The sequence below is a fragment of the Crocodylus siamensis genome, chromosome 1 (assembly GCF_052110815.1).
Source record: "Crocodylus siamensis isolate JL-2025a chromosome 1, ASM5211081v1, whole genome shotgun sequence".
Lineage (NCBI taxonomy): Eukaryota > Metazoa > Chordata > Crocodylia > Crocodylidae > Crocodylus > Crocodylus siamensis.
Genome location: NC_143395.1, coordinates 7,607,335 through 7,624,456, shown reverse-complemented (window position 1 = coordinate 7,624,456; position 17,122 = coordinate 7,607,335). Strand labels below are relative to the sequence as shown.

The window sequence follows — 17,122 nt, the reverse complement described above, 5'->3', positions numbered from 1 at the left end:
GTCACCTCGTAGGGATGTAAATTAGAGTTAACTAACTGACTTCAAAGATATTACATAGGTGTAACATTAGTGTGCACAGGAGAAGAGTCGAACTCAAAGAGCCATAAAAATTATCCAAGAGATGATCATAGTCTTGTTAAAAAAATGTTATATTAGAAAATATAAATAAAATGCTGAGTCTCATGTCAGATTGTTACAGCTCAGTTGTGTTAAAAAGTCTTTTTGATGAAAGTTTTTCACATTGTGAAAGAACATTGTAGTTTAATCTGACCAGATTCAAACCCTGTTGTCCTTTCCCTAGTTGCAGAGTGAGAGCTATTGAATGAATATTTGGCTTTCTCTGGTTACGTCTAGGTTTATTTTATTACTCATTACAGTGAGTTGCAGGGATCTTATTCTGTAACCTGTGCTTTTGAAGTTGCAGGTCTCCTTGTGAAATCCTTACACGATAGTTTTGTGCAGTGACTGCAGGCATCAAGTACCTAGGTTAAGAGAAGGATATGCTGACCATGTTCTTTTTTGAGGACCACAAGACTTTAAAACCAAGTGCATCTTCACATGTGATGTGACAGCTCACATAGTTAATATTCATGGCACAGTGTAGAGCCAGTCTATTTACCCAAGTTTGGGGAGGGGCAAAATGCCATCCCTTGTGTATTCGTTACTCAGACCCCTGAGCCAGGAAAATGATTCTCAACCAGGGTGTTGCAGCACCGTAGGGGTACCTTGACATCCTTTCAGGGGTGCCAGGTAACACTAACACTGAAGTGTGCAAACATGATTCACAAGATAAAACCCAGAGATTTCAAATAAGAATCTGTAGGGTTAAAAACATTCTGACCTGTTTTGATCCAAGTTTTTTGCGAGAGAAAAAATCCTCTATTATTTTTTCTGAAACAGAAAGCTGGCATTTTTTTGAAGGGTGCCTCAGGCCTACGATTGAGAACTACTAGGGTTTGCATTTTACCCTGACAATTAACCAACCACAAACGTAGCAATATTGCCGGGAAACTCAGTGAGGGAATGGACAGCTACACACCAAATGTGTCCCGACATATTCTGCTTCAGTGACAACCACTAGTTTAAGCTTAACCAGAGAAGACTTAACGTTTACCCGCTGAAGACTGGGTGATATTTCCTTCCCCCCCCCCATGGTTTATGAGTGAGAGTTGCTAGGCTTTTTCTGACTGATTGTGATCGGGGTGGTGCAGACGGTCAAAAAACCCAAGGCTGAATTGATTCAGTCTTTGCAGGTTAGTCTAAGCTGCACATAGATTGAATTGATAAGCAAGTGAACAGACATTCACTTTTGATTCCAGAAAAACAGACATCCACAGGTCTGCAGTGGCCCAGGGCAGAAGCTGGGGGGTGCTAGAGCATGCCTCCCTGCTTGGCTGGAGCAGACAGCTTGGGCCATGGCTAGCCCACCCACCCTGAATGTTGGGACTTGAGGTGGAGGTACAAAGAAAGCATCCTGGGAGGCTGGGGGACTGTGCGCTGACTTGAATCTGACAGGGGTCTAGGACAGAAGTTCAGTAAACTGATTTAACCTAAATCAGCCAAGTCTGATATTACATCCATCCAGGTTTATCTTAAACTGGTTTTGGGCATTTTGAAAGCAGTTTATGTGCACTGAACCTCTGTTGTGTTACATGTTTGAACTGGTTTCCGATCATTTATACTGGTTTATGTGTAATTTCTTTCCTACCTTATATGGAAAACTCCCAGGCAATAGCACCCACAAGCTGACTATGCTGCTGTAAGCATGTTGCTTAAAGAGGAAACAATATAGCTACAACTCTGTAGGACTTGGGCTGGGTTAGTTAACACATCTGAGTGATGGTGCTAGTTAGCTCACCCTCAAGCAAATTATTAGCCTGCTTGTATAGATTCAACTATGCTTCTCTTGCTTTAGGAAGTAGCTTGTGTGTGTGCTTTGGTGCTGCTTTGCTGGGACCATGTTTACTGCATGGGTATAGCCTATATTAAAGGTTTTGAGAGATTGTGATGAATGCTACTATGTACTTTCATTGATAAATGTATATATATTAAAATAATTTATAATTAAATATTTTGAATATCTTTTTTCTTTTAAGACAAGAAGCCAACATATCAGATTTAGCTAGGTATTCATAATTAACCGTTTTAACTAGTGTTAATCATAAGTTATTTTCTACTTGCTAGGGTTCATGATTAAACTAGGGCATGTTGAAATCATCTGTGACCTGATCTGAACATCTGAATTCATTTTGTAGAATATGGCAAACAGCTGCATTTCAATTCAAAGCTCAAACAACTGCAGTACATTGACCCATTGAAGATTACAGTAGGTTTTCAATTCCATGTTAGCTGTATTTATTGGGGAAAATTGATTTAAGTGTGCTTCTGCTTCTGACTGATTCTCTCTCTCTCTCTCTCTTTTTTTTAATGTCCGGAAGAAAGGAAATAGGACATGCAGATGATAGGACTTTGATGTGTAAAGGAGTTAATTATCTAAACCATCAAACAAAACGTAGGCTGGGGAAGTAATTATTTTAAAGGGTATGATGGGGCCTGACGAGCTTTTGGTTTCTCATGTCAAGAAAAATCTGTACACCTGCTTGATTTGAAAGTTAAATAATTTGGTTTCAGTAGGAAGGCAGTGGCTTTAATGAACTATTAGTGGGTAGGCCTTTAGTTCTCCATCCTGCATATATTTACGCAGGTAAGTAGTCCTGTGTGCCATAATGATGCTTTTGTGTAAATGTTTGCAGGGCTGGAGACTTGCTGTGTAATCACCCTAAAACAAAAACTGGGAATAAGGTGACATTCCTAAAGTCCCAGCACTGGGTGCAAACCTTCCTAGTGGTGGACAATTATTTTCACAAGCCTTGTTCAATTTGGCAAGATTATACATGTGTGTCTAACAGTACCATCAGTTTTAGATATTTTAATATTATGATTTGCTTAATTCTGATTTTGTATAAGAAAAAAATCCTTGGCTTTTAGTTCTTGAGCCTTACAGGTCCAAGTGGGTTTCTACCCCTCCTCTCTCCTTCCTTTTTTCCCTCCCTCTCCTTTCTTAGTTTTTTTAAGGCTTTTTCCAGTCTGAAGGCTAAGAATATAGAAATTATGAAAATTGTGTATATACATGTTTTTAGTAATTAACATTAAATATTCAAAGTTACAAACAGTAAAATTCATTAAACCAAAGTAAATTACTGTATCCTTCTTTTAAATTGCCACAAAGAGCCGAAGTCATGGAACAGAGTCCTGGTAATAAATACTTTAAAAAAAGAAGCCCTAGATAAACCGATTAGTTCTTAACTTACTAATTTAAGTGTATAGCTAGTATGAATATTCATTAACTCCTGACCTGTTCCTGGACTGTGAAAAGACTCAAGTTTGTGTGTACCCTTTTAAGTGATTGCAGTTACATTTCAGTGGGGGTAAATGTGTTTGCTAGAGTTGGCAGGATGGGGGTGTAATTTACAGTTGGCCTGAAACTAAGCAGAAATCCATTTGCAGTGTACTTTAAAGCACTGATATAGACGAATTTAGTTAAGTATTTAGACATAGGTTTATATTACATTTTTTTTTTTCTGTTCATGATCGGGGATCCAGGTTTTCTGTTCATGACAGAAAAACGTGGAGTCCCCCTCTTTTAAGGGGGAAAAACATGGGAAGCAACAGGTTTCCCCTTGCAGTCTGGCAGAGTTCCAGCCTGCAAGGGGCTGTTTGGGGGTGGGGGTGGGAGGAGGGTGATCAGGTAGGGGTGTGCCTGCACACATGCACTTAGCAGCCAGGCAGCATGGAGAGCAGCTCCCCTGTAAGTAAGCCTATGGAAGGGGAGGGGAAGGGGAGATTGAGGCCCCCATGGGGAGGGAGGGAGTAGGGCAGGGCTGGGGTTCTGTCCAGCCAGGGCAGTGCATGGGGCTGGGGCGGGAATGCGTGTCTGCAGGGCCTGGCTAGGGGGAGGGACAGAGCCACTGTGGCTTGTCCAGGGGCAGGGGCTTCCCTGCCACTACATGCACTCCTGGGGAGGTAGGCAGTGGGGGTGGGGGCACATGACTCCAGATTTGTGCACCATGGCAAGGTTGGGGACATGGAAAGCTGGGAGTTCAGGGGGCTGTAGGTTGGGAGTGAGGGGCATTGGCAGGGCTGGGGGCTGTAGGTTGGGAGCGAGGGGCACTGGCAGGCCTGGGGTGTGTGGGTCTGGAGCAAGGGGCACTAGCAGGGCCCAGGAGCTGTTGGTTGTGAATGAGGGGCAATGGTAGGGTTGGAGGGCTGGGAGGCTGTGGCTTGGGAGTGAGGGCTGCTGGCAGGGCCAGGGGGCTGCAGCTTGGGAGTGATGGGCATCAGCTGGGCTGAGGGGCTGTGGGCCAGGAGTGAGGGGTAAAGGCAGGGGCAGGGTGCTCAGCACAACAAAGCAGGAGGGGAACTTGCATGTTGGTGAATGAAGGGCCGGGGGAGCTCTGATTTTTTTAATGGTAAACCCCTCCAAATATATAGATATTTAGAATGTATTTTATTATAATGATTGAGACACTGGTAGGCTTCCAAATTGCTTTCAAGTTGTAAATATATCACTAAAATATTGTGTTCAACTGGTACCTATATATATCATGGCATTTCATTTTAATCACAGAAAAATGGGGTTTTTGAGGTGGTTAATCTGAGAATTTGGGGTTTTTATCAGAAAACTGGTGATTTTTAAACTAAGAAAACAAGGATCCCTGTATGATGCAACTCCATGCTGTTCATTCTTGACTTAGAATTACCTGTTTGGGTTTTTTTTAACTTTACCCTTTGAAAATGTCATACAAAATATTTAATATGCTTTCTTAAAATATTGTATTTTTAACATGGATATAAAATGTGGTGGCAGATCAAGTTTTGATGGATACCATGGTATATGCTTGTATGCTTTTTTTTTTTCTTTTCTTTTTTTTTTCTTTTTAAAGCCTTGGTTAAAGATAATTTTAAATGGCCAAAGGTCTGATCTCTTTAGAGGTTTCACTAAACCCAAGTGATAGCAACATCTGCTTTGTATTATCACAACCACTGCTACTCTTAATAACATAAGAAATGAGTAGAATAAGTAAAAGTTTACCAGCTCTGAGCGATCCAGAAAAATAGGAGAGAGTGAATGTATTGGGACTATCTCTCGTTTATCAGGAGATGTCCTTTTCAGCAGTTATTTCCTGTTCTTGCAGTAACAGGACATTGACAGTGTCCTCATCCGCTTTCTTCACTTGTGTCAAGGTCAGGTGTTTGTGATGTTTTGGGCATGTTGCCTGGTAGTTGTTCTCAAAGTTTTTTTTAAACAAACACTTGTCCCGGATGGTTTAGGTAGGTGTGATGCTGCCTTCGGCTGGGGTTTGGACTAGATCTTTTTTTTTTTTTTTTCAAACTGGGATACCTGTATCCCTTGGGGAGGTGGTGATGCTTTGCTATAATTTTAATTTATAGTGGTAAGTAACAGTGTTGCTACATGCTGTTGATAGCTATATGCAGAAGCATCAGGCGTGGGGGATATGAGGTGGATGGGTATGCAGCCAAAAACTTTGAAAACCCCTGGGCTAGATGACATCCTGAGGTCCCTTCCAGCCCTTATCGTCTGTCATGTCTGCATTGTGTAGTGTTGCTAAGTTTTAACTGTTCTGTGGGAAAATTAGGACACCTAGTAGTGTAGTAGGAAAAAAATAAGGCAGCTACTGCTTAGTCAGTAGACCTAAACTTTGAAAAGGTTTGACTTCATTGGCTGTAATGAGTGATGTTTAAGTTGTGTGCATTTAGCATTTGACCTCTGTTAAATGGCGGCTGGAGAATCATGTTTCTTTGATCAGTCTTTCAGTAAATTGTCTCTAGATGATATGATTTAATGATATTTAGACCTATGTCTTGCCTTAGATGAAACATACATGTATTAAATTAGTGGATGATAAGACAGAAGTAGAACTATCCAGGCTTCAGGTGGAATTTTTTTTTTAAATTTCGAAGGGTTTCTGTAAGAGAAAAACATCAAGCCTTAACTTAATTGGAGGCATTATTTTAAAATTGCTTATTGATAATCTTTTTGCTTTAGACGTGATTTAGGCCTGTATATAAAGCTGAAGAAGTCTGTGTGATTGATCTGGATGAGTATCAGTATTTATGAAAGCATTCACATCCCTGACTGTTTTCTGCCAGGTGGGGAGGAGTGTTGCATATTTTTTTGGTAGGATTCATTCTTGCTTCTGTTAAATTTGGAAGCAGGATTGAGGACTTAATGAACAAGTTATGTATAGCAGAGGTTTCCAAACCTTTTCTTATTGCATACCCCATACAAATTTACCAGATGCCCACGTACCCCTACGAGGATATGCTTTATAATTTAACCCCTTAAATGCTAATTTATTATTAAAATGACAAATCTGGCATTACACAATTTCTCCCACATACCCCCCAGAGATATCTTGCATACCTCAGGGGTATGTGTACCAAAGTTTGGGACCCTTCTGGTCTACAGAATTGGGATGCCGTACAGGTTTAAATAATATTCTCGTTGCAAGATTGGGCCTATGAAAAATAAGAACGTGAAGCATGACTGATCGCTTGAGCAGGGATTGAGATAATCTTGCCATGATATTTCTAATTTTTTTTGGTGATTATACTGTATTAAAAAATGTGAAGATGAATACAAGGCCATTCTGCATACATGGCCAATGACTGAAGATTGTGTTTTGTATTCTGTAGATAATGTAGATGGCTGCTGAAACAAGCTTCATTTTGCTATTCAAAAGGCTTTTATCTGTAGAATTTTTAATTTCAAATCTGACAATTTGTTTTCTTTCTTTCTAAATCCCGAATGTAAAACAAATGTACATAGTGGTAGTTAAGGTGAAAGACTATTGCAGCTATTACCAACTCTTCTTATGTACCTATTTAATAAAATAAACAATGTGGCTTTCCCAATTTGTCCTTTTAATAGAGAAAATAATTTTCTTGCAGTGCTGAATAAAAGACATTATGAACTTCAGCATGAAACATAATAGTAGGCTGGATATTTTAAACCACATACACTTTGTGAAGTGGTTTATAATTGTTACCATTTCCCATATGCTCTATTTATTAAATTAAAACATTTGCAAGCTCTATTGTTTCTTTCTGTTTACTCAGATGAGCAATACTGCAGCTAGCCCGATGTCAACTGTTGCCTCTTCAAGCAGTGGAAGGGGGATAGGAAAATCAACAAGCTTCACTCCTGAACTGCAAAGTATGATGTAAGTAAACTCTTTTAAAGTATCTTTGACCATTTATATTTTTAATATGCCTGATTGTCATTTTACAAGAAAAGATGACAGATGAACAATAGCGAGATATATATCTAATAAAAATAAAGAAAATCCTGTTAAAGGAACATCTGAACACCTATTTTTATACATGGCAAGTTGAGACCCTACGCTTCTTAATTCATCATCAAAAAGGGTAAGACAGTGTTGACACAAACTTATTTTTAAATGAGCAGCTTTTCACTGAAGTCCTGCAATAGGGTTTTGGTAATCATGCAGAGAGGTACGTTACCTGGGAAGAAAATAAAATGCTCTTTATGATGGAATTAATGTATGTGGGCCAGTTGGAACTGAGTACATTTTGTTCCATGTTCTAAAATGGTCCTGGGATCTTAGGAACTGGGTTCATTACAGTTATAAGCTGTGATGTGAGACCGTTCTGTATCTTTCTAGATGTTTAAATACCCCATTCACTCAGTCTTTAAGATTGCATAATGGGGAAGGTTCCGTACCTAAGGCTCTGTTCAGATTGATTAGTGGCCTACTGTACTGGAATGGGTTGCAAATGTTGCTCTGGTGGAAGACAACTTATTTGTCAGAGCTTGACCTGCCAGTGCATACTGTTTTTTTCTCTTTTATATGGGTCCAGGACATGTTGATTTGCAGACGCGGGGACGAACTCATAATAATGAGGTCTTCTCTCTCTGTGGATCAGTGTTCCTGATTTATCAGGCAGTTTAAAGAAGATTTCATCCCAAGGCTGGAGGATATGTATCCCTCAAAGCTGCAGATGGAGAACTGGGCTTGGCTCAAGTCCAAATTATGTGCAATTTTTTTATGAATGCATGTTATCCAACAGGGAAAAATGGGACATGTGGGTATACATTGCTGAGGTCAGCTTTACAGGGAAGTTTTATTGTATGAAATCTTGTTGGAGCATCTAGAAGGATTTATTTTTTTCCTGTTGATTCCTCCAAGCTGAAAGTGTGGCAGAGAAAGCTAGTACTGGAATGCTGAGAAGTAAGCTCATTCTTTTAAAAGATAATGGCCATCTTTGGCTCTCTTCACTAAAGTCACAGCTCTGGAAAGTTATTCGGAGTGACACATGTAAGCTAGGGTGAAACAGTCAGATGGATTTAACAGGGAATATATTTTGGGCTACTAATCTTTACTTTGGCAGAACCCTTGAAATCACTAAGCAAAGGGCATTTGAAAGCTGCTTTGTGGCTTCTCATGCATCTTCAGATTTTAAGTCTTATTAAATTAAGAACAATAGCTAAAAAGTCCATGTTTTAGCTGGTCACTTAAGAGCTATATTCTAAACAAATGATATTAAAAAAAAAATTGTGGAGTGTAGATGTTTTCCTTTCAATGATTCCAAGTCTAAACCTGACGCTGTCTCTGAGCATTTCAGTTTTTTTACTGCAACAGAAACACATAATATCTGAGCAGTAATGTACCTCATTAGAAAAGTTAACCCAGTAACTTATGCTCTGTTTTCACCTCCCCAGCCCCATCTCCTGTTTGTTAAGGAGTTCAGTTTAAAAATGTATTTTGAGTCATCTTGAACTTCCAGGTGATAGCTTGGCTGACTCTGGCTGCGTTTGTACATTAATGGAGGACAGCTTGCTCCCAGCTATGCATAGGATCATAATATGCTTTCTACTGTTTCCTGAAGTATGCTGTCTGTATTTGGCAGTTTAGATGGGATAAGTTACCTGCCTCTTTGGAGAGGTAACATTCCCGAAGTAGAATGAGATAAAGGTGGGAGTTCTGGAACATTGTAGTTGGGCACCTCATTGTGATGTTTTTCACTGTGTAGCTGAAATGGGGAAATAGCATTGTTTGTTTTTCATTTTTTTAACCATCTTTTGATGTAGAAGAGTCTGCCTGCTTGCTACAAATGCAGTTATGAGGCATCTGCTATTTTGATTTATTTTTTAGTTGTACTATGTTTGTGATGCATGTGGCCATATGGCGCCTTTATTACTATGCAGTCATGTAGTACTTTTGGAAGTACTAAACGTCACTTAGTGTACTCCTTTCTGGAAGTACTAAATGATGGTGCGGTAACAACCCAGCCCCTACTGCACCATGGCAGTTGCACATGGTTATTTTTTTGCTGCTACATCACTGTAGCAGTGCGCTATAATAAGGGAGTGTGTTGCTACAGATTTTGTCCGTTAACGTTATGTCGCCATAGTGTCAGGTGTAGATGTGACCATTGAAAAATGCATGAATTTTTTGGGAGAAAATACATATATATATACACTAAATGGAGAGTAGACTGGTTGCCCAGGGGGAGAGCGAGAGAGATATTATTTTTAATGGAGAGTAGGCTATGCCTAGGGAACCAAATGTAGTTGTGCAGCTTTTCAGGTCAGTAGCTGAGGAGCCTGTTTTTTATTTAATTGTATGCTTCCTGATTAAGTACTTTTGAAACTCCCCTCCCCGCCAGTATACACATGATTCCTGTTGGAATATAGAAGTTATTGTTGGCCATATAAATGGAAGAAACAGACGTTTTCCTTCTGTTTCAGACCTGGTGCAGTTACTACTTTAAAAGTCATTGACTTTTAAATAAAAAGCTATTGACTTTTATGACTCTTATGTGTTCTGGGATAATATTTTTCATAAACAGCTCCATTGACATGGTAGGAACTGAAGAAATTCTTCCAGCACTATCATTTTATTAAAAAAAAATATTTTATTGTTAGAAAAAAAAATGTTTGCCTGGGATGGATCATAGAGAAATTGCAGCTGTTTCTCTTGGCATGTGTATTATGATGAAGTTACCACTTTGTCAGAGCCCAGAAAGTTCTTTTAAAATCTGAAATTTTTTATAAGCTACATTCTTTGGGAAGCTATAGGTTTTTCTTTTAAATGGTTTGTAACAGAGTTACGCTGACATCTTAAGATCTGCAGAAATGTTGGGAGGGTGGAGGAATACAATGTATAAAATAGAGAACACTTTTAAAATGGAATTTAAAAACTGAAGAGAAAATAATATTAGTTGCAGGATCACCTCGACTGGTCAGTTTATAGGGCAGTGGGGGCCGTCCTTTTTGGCAGGCGTGCCACAAAGTGAATGAAGTCCCTCCTCTGAGTGTCACTCTGATTCCCCTTTCCCTGATCTGTTGTCCTGCTCTCGCCTCCCTGCCCTATCTGCTGGCTGCATGTGCCACTTATGGCATGGATGCTGAGGGTTGGGCACCCCTATAGAGAGTGTTCTTTTGAGAAGTTACTTGCCATTTTGCCTAAAGTTGGCTGTACAACAACTAGAAGAGTTGTGGTTCTTACAAGTAAGGTATAAGGTGCCTCATGGGTTTCTGTTCAGAATGGCTTCTGATACCTGGTGCTAGCAGTGAAGAATGTGCCATTGTTGATGGGCACAGAAGAAAGAGGTGGAAAGATGAAGAAGTGGTTGTTTGGGGCAAAGCAGTCAGTTAACTTGTTAGGTGGGCCAGACTGATCCAGTTAGAGGTGGGAAGGTGGTTGGGTGCAAGGGCCCAGCTGCCACTGCTGCTTTTTTCCCATGGTGGTGTGGGAAAAGTGCCTGCTGCTGCTGCTTCCTGTGGTGGCACAAGAAAGTGACTGCTGCCAAAGTCTCTTGTCCAGGGGACAGATAAAACTGTTCTGTGGGCTAGATCTGGTCTGCAGGCCATAGTTCACCAACCTCTGTCTTTTTTTTTTACTACTGTTACTCTAATTCAATGAGTTATGTTGTGCAGTTCTTCTCTCTCTCTCTCGCTAGAGATACAAGTCATAGTAATCATTCAATAATGTTAATAGGCGTTAATAAAAAAAAAATGTTTACAAGTATGAATTGGCATAATCAGTACTTTTCCTTTCCTGCTATTATAATCAAGTGCGCTTGTGATGGCAAATGTAGCAGATATACAATTAATAAATATTGAACTGTAGTAGTTTAGAAAAACAACAACTTGTTTTCAATAGGTCTGTTAATTTGCTATCCAATGGTATGTCCTGAGGACAGACGTGGAAATGAGACTAGATTTTTTTTTTCTGTTGCTTAACATTGCTTATGACAGTTGGATGAAGCAGAGCTAGAAATTAGTCCTTTATACCACCTGGAGCTCTGAATTTCCAGGTTGTTAACAGTTCAAGTCTTTTATCTGCTTGCAAGTTTCATGTAGGAATTGTTAATGGGGGGCGTAGGGTTGGGAGAAAGCATGCTGGTTGTCTGAATGACTTGATGAGGTATACAGTATCATTAGCTGCCACTTTCTGATGAAACTGGTACTGTTTTCTAAAAGTTGGTCCAGAGCTAATGAACAGAGAGAACTATACAAGTAGGTCTGAAGTTCTCTTAGCGTGATTTCACAGCCTTCTTCACCTTGCTCCTGAGTAAGAAAATACTATCCTACTCTGTTCAGTCCTCAGCAGCTAGCTCTTGGGTTGTCTGATTCAGAAGTGTGTATACATCTGTAATTTTCAGCCCGTGAATAGTACCTTTTACTCTTAATGATCATGCTGAATGTATACACATATATACGATGGGTATGCATGTCAGTGTATCAGAAAAAGTAAAAACAAAAACAAAAAACAAACAAACAAACAACCCCCCTCCCCCAAATGAAAGTGCATAAGAATACCTCTGGATATAAATCATATGTTTTTTCCAGTGATCAAAGTACGTTTTAAAAACACAGCGGTGTGTGTTGTTAAAAACAAAAACAAACACTAGTAAAATATTTTCCAGTTTTTCTGTTGATGTTAGTGCTAATTAAAGTATTTGATTAAAGTACCTGAAGATTTTTTTTATCATCAATTTCACTATTAATACTAAATCAGGGTTAATAGCAGCTACAAACTAATTACGTTCTATATTGTTAATTTTGTCATATTTATGTACATTTTTTCAGGTGTAGTTAGTAGTTAAATCACTGACTGATTTGGAGACATGGAGGTAAATTAAAGAAGTGTAGCAAGCTGCTCTAGGCCACACACAAACACACATGTAAAAAATATTTGCAGAGCACTTGACATTGATATGTTTAGCTTTTAATCTTTGAAGCTTTTGTAATTATTGGATATTTGATCTTGTAAACATTTAAAATAACTTAATGCTATGTAGATTTTCTTTGACTCTCACATCCTTTATTTGTATCTGAGTATATGACTAGGTAACCTTAGAGCTTTTTGTACAGCAGTAAGTGTTAAAAAGTAATATAAAGTTTGAGCAGATCTAATGCACTGTGTTTAGCTTGGTCTTATATCATCATTTCATTTGGCTGATCTACATCCTGTTTCCAAACTGTTACCTTCAGGTCAGTTAGATTTTAAATTATAGCTTCAGCTCAGGAGACCCACAGCCATGGTGGTGATTTTCATAATACGCATGTTATTTGGTCCAAGTCATGTGGATGTATGAATATAGTATGACTTTCTGGAACATGTCACATTCTAAATATTTAACTTGCACAATTTGGAGCAAGTTCCAGAGGATTATTTTAATTGAGGTGTCTTGACTTTTTATTGTTCATAAAGCCAAGATATCCAAAAATTGTAAAAAAAAATAAAAAATAAAATTGTAAGTGCATTAGTCTTTTGGGTATAAAAATTGAAAATGATTACTATCTCAGGCTTTATCCAGTGATAAAAATCTTAACCTTGCATTCTTTATGCATCCAGGTCTTTTGGGAGTTGAGTTTATTGGGAATGCTACGTGTCAGTGAAACTATGAAAAAGTTAAATTATCTAAAAAGTATTTTTTTATGTGGCAAAGCTGCTTATTATGATTACTGTAATAATAGTATATAAATACCCATACTGTACAAATCGAGGCTGTGATTCTGCAAATACTTATTCAGATATTTATTTGATTTTCTATGCCACCCTCCCCCAGAAAGGCTCAGGATAGCATACAATAAACCAGATAAAATATTAAAATAAGAGATAAAACAGTTGCCTTCCCTCCATCTCCCAACATTTAATCCTGCCTGGTAAAAGCTTGTCCCTGTAAGTATGTCTTGCACAGCTTTTGAAAGATGTCCAGGTTCAGGCTGTTTTCAAGGGGAAAAGGGTTTCAAAGCTGACGAGCAACTACTAAGAATGACCTCTCATGTACTTTTGCCAAATGAACTTAACTTAAACTTTTACACATGTGAATAATTCCATGGAAGCCAAATATCTCCAGGATTGAATTATCATTTCTTTAAAGGCCATTGAATTATGCCAGTTTAAAATAGCAAATTCAAATTTAGTGTCAGTGTCTTTTTGCCTAGCCTCTTATTGCAGTTGTTCTTTTGCTGAAAAAAGCAAGTGGAGGAACTCCTGTGCACAGACTTGCTTGAAATCATTGAGTCTGCAGGCATATAGAAGGATCTAAATGCCTGGAGTCTTTTGCTGAAACAGGGCCTTAAATAGTACTTAAATATGATAGTTTTCTGACCGAAAAATTTTATTCAGTAAAACTGCAAATGACAATGAAACCAAAGCTTTCCTGAGGCTATGTAATAGAAGTGATTTGGGAAAAGGAGAAAAACTTTTGTAAGAAAAAGAGATGAATGCTTCTAGAAAGTTTGGGTGGCAAGACGGCTTCCTTAGCAGCTTCAAAAGGGCCACTTGGGACAGTTTACAGGTTTGCAGTCTTTGCAAAGTTTTCAGCGTTTCTAACAAAACACTAGGAAATGTACTGCAGGCAATAATTCTTCACTGAAAAAGAGGTTGACTGGATGACCTAAATTGGGTTTTCCATTTCTTAGCTTTCTGTTTCCTTGATTCAGTGGTATTAATCTCATGGGAGATAAATTAAAAATAATGTGAGATTTAACATTTTTAATAAGGAGACACAATTTAGAGCGTGTTCTTTCTTCACAAAATATAGTATAAATGAAATTGCAAAATATGCATGTTAAGTTAGTAATTCCATGTTCAGTTATTGTTGATATGCACAAACAGTTTAGTTTATAGTCTTCTGATGTATGATATCAGAAACACTTTCTGATATAAGATTTCCTTATATATATAATTCCTTAACTTTAGCTCTCTTATACTTTGTATTATGCACTGTCCCAGCTTCCGCATGTTAGAGGCAGCTTTATTTTCAACATGTATGATTTTAAGTCCAACAAATACATCTCTAATTACTGCTCTTCTAATATGTAAAAACAACTTTGTTATCCTGTGCATGGTAAACTGTGTCAGCTTGTGCTATCCTAATTTAACATTGAAGGCACTAGAAAAAATGTAACATTTTGGTATTTTTAAGTAAGGATTTCTATTTTACTCTACATCTGTTGTCAAAATATTAATATTCTTTAAATGGATATTATACATTGAGGTTTTTTCTCAAAGTATGAAAGTATAGTACAGTGGCTTTCAACTGTTTTAGATGCAAGGCAGCCCCTGGAAAATGCTAACTCTTAGGTTTTCCTTGTTTTTTGACCATGATAAAATAACAGAGCAGTTTTTATATTGCAAAGAATTCAGAAAGACCACAACAGAATTCCTGTTTGAAATTTCCTGAATTTATCTTGTGAACCATGTTTGTACACCTACCAGTGCTAACGTGGCATGCTAACATTGTTTGTGTGGCACTCTTGAAAGTCACTACTATTCTTGGTAAGAAATTGGCTTCTAATTCTGAATCATTATTTTACTATGAGTGAGAATCCCAGGATAGGTTTGCCTATTCCCTTTAAGACACTTGTGTGGATGCTTTTAATAATTTATCTGGGGGCTGGACTCAATCCTCCGGGGTCCGTTCCAGCCCAGATGTCTATGAAATCTATGAAAATCTGAGTATCTGCTTTATGTTTGAAATAGAAATTCAGTTTTTTCCCCCTCCTCCTTTCTCAGCCTGTAGGAGAAATAGATCTTGGTCTGTCCCCATGCCACTCTTTCCTCCCTCCTCATTCTTATTATTAATTACATTTATTTATGGAAAACTAAACTGAGAATTGCTGAACACTGTTGCTGGTCCAGTCTGTAGTATTAACAGATTAATCATGAAAGTAAAGCAAAAGTATACTGAAAGCATTGTTTGCCACTGCTATGCTGAATTTACTCAATCTCTCTTCCCCTAGCAAGTAGGCACTGACAGAGTTGACTTGCCTGAATGATCTTCTTCTACCTGAATATTAATGTCCAGAGTGTGGTAAAAGTATTTGGATAAATAAGGAATAAAGGCCAGAGTTATAAGTTCCTAGCCTGGGAATGTAATTAGGATCGCTAATGCAGCAAACCTGTATCTCAATATCTCACACATAAGCATCATGACCCTAAGTGAGATTGTGGCTCTTAAGAGTGGGGCTATGAGCTTTGGAGAAACTTGGGTATAGCACTCAGGGTTGCATTGGAGGTTGGGTTGAAAATTTGACTAAAAATGGGGTCTTCCACACACACAGATTGGGCACCACTGCTTTTATACATTTGCAGTTTATGTTAAATCTGGTACTTTTTAAAAGCTAAAACTACAGGCCATGTTTACACATGTTCTTTACTGTGGAGTAAAGTGTCAGTCTCCACGTGAGATGGTATTAGGTTGCAGTGTACTATCTTATGCCAGCATAATTTACTGCAATTAAATGCATGTGTCAACACAGACTGTGGACATAAAGTGTGTCTGAGTAGCCCATCTAGTCAGGGTTCAGACTCTTGCCTGCCATCTAGCCACACAGCTCTGAACTTTCAGCACCTTTGTACCCTAGCCAGCCCCTCTGCCACCCAAGGTCACCATACTGGAGCTTGGGGCTGACCCCCCTCCCCAGTGCTCCTTCCCAGCCTGGGCCTGCTCTACCCTAGTTTAAATTGCTGCTGTCCCTGGTACATCTATAGATGCTGGACCCGGAAGTAGTTTAATTTGGTTTAAACTGCTCTGGAGTTTATTGCGTCATATCAATTTACATGTATAGATGTACTCGCAGATGGTCTGTTAGCTTTACTTGGGTAACACTAAATTAAGTTAATGCATGAATCTGTCATGTTTTGGTTTGTATTAGAGTGTACCTGCTAGGAAACTGTAACATTAGGCCCTATAGAAAGGTCTACAGTATGTAAGTGTATGTATAAAGTAGCATCAATTGGCAGCACACGCAAGAGTTAAGATTAACTTTCAATTTCCTGTCTAACCAACTGTTTTGCAGTTGCTTATAACTTTTTTGACAGATGTTTTGGGCAGAAATGTTAGTCCAAATAAACTTTAAAAAATGTAAAATTGATTCAGCTGTTTTTAGGTTAAAGAGAATAAACTTTCTTTTTAGAAGTGTATGATGAAATAACTCAAAGGGTTAAAAACAGAAACTTTTTCTTAAAAACTCATTTGCAGATCTGAAAAAGTTCCATGGCTTTGTTTATTATAGGAAAAACGTACTGGTTTAACTAAACATTTTAAAAATCAATCTAGCTGCTTTAAAGAAAATACTTAATGTAGGCAGCCCTCAGACCCCTTTAAATGTATCTGCATGAGGGGTTTAGATGTAGTAAATAGCTCAAACTTAAACCTGTTTTATTATACCAGTGCAGTTTCTCTAATAAATAAAAGACCCTGGTTTTGAGCAAATCAGTCCTGCACGTTTAGGCTAGGGACAGAAATGACACACAAACTGAAATAAGTGATTGGAAACCGGTTCAAATCTGTAACACGACAGAACAGAAGTACACATAAACCACTTTAAAAATGGCTGAAACTGGTTTAAGATAAACCTGGATGGATGTAGGATCAGGCTTTAAACTAATTTAGGTTAAATCATTTTATTGAGTTTCTGTCCCAGATCCCCTCCTGATTCATGTCATCTCAGTCCCCTAGTACCCCAGGATGCTTTGCACCATCCCTGCAACACCCCCCCGCCCCTTGGCCTAAGCTGTCTGCTCCAGCTGAGCAGGGAGGTGTGCTCTAGCGCCCC

General features: G+C 38.5%; 2 protein-coding genes across 11 annotated transcripts in view; one reads left to right on the top strand and one right to left on the bottom strand.

The window, feature by feature from the left end:
* Positions 1-17,122, top strand: part of SUPT3H (SPT3 homolog, SAGA and STAGA complex component) — a 433,101-nt gene that overhangs the window by 8,050 nt on the left and 407,929 nt on the right. For 6 of the 7 annotated variants that reach the window (XR_016439703.1, XR_016439699.1, XM_090030968.1 and 3 more), the window contains one exon: positions 7,141-7,244. Coding sequence is in view for 3 of the 7 variants with exons in the window: in XM_090030968.1 (XP_089887094.1) it covers positions 7,141-7,244 (104 nt within the window). In the remaining 4 variants the exon portion in view is untranslated. Of the gene's footprint in view, positions 1-7,140; positions 7,245-17,122 lie in introns of those variants that run through there. The other variant, XM_090030981.1, reaches the window with a different exon arrangement.
* RUNX2 (RUNX family transcription factor 2) overlaps positions 1-17,122 on the bottom strand; it is a 298,394-nt gene that overhangs the window by 245,397 nt on the left and 35,875 nt on the right. The gene's annotated exons all lie outside the window — the stretch shown is intronic.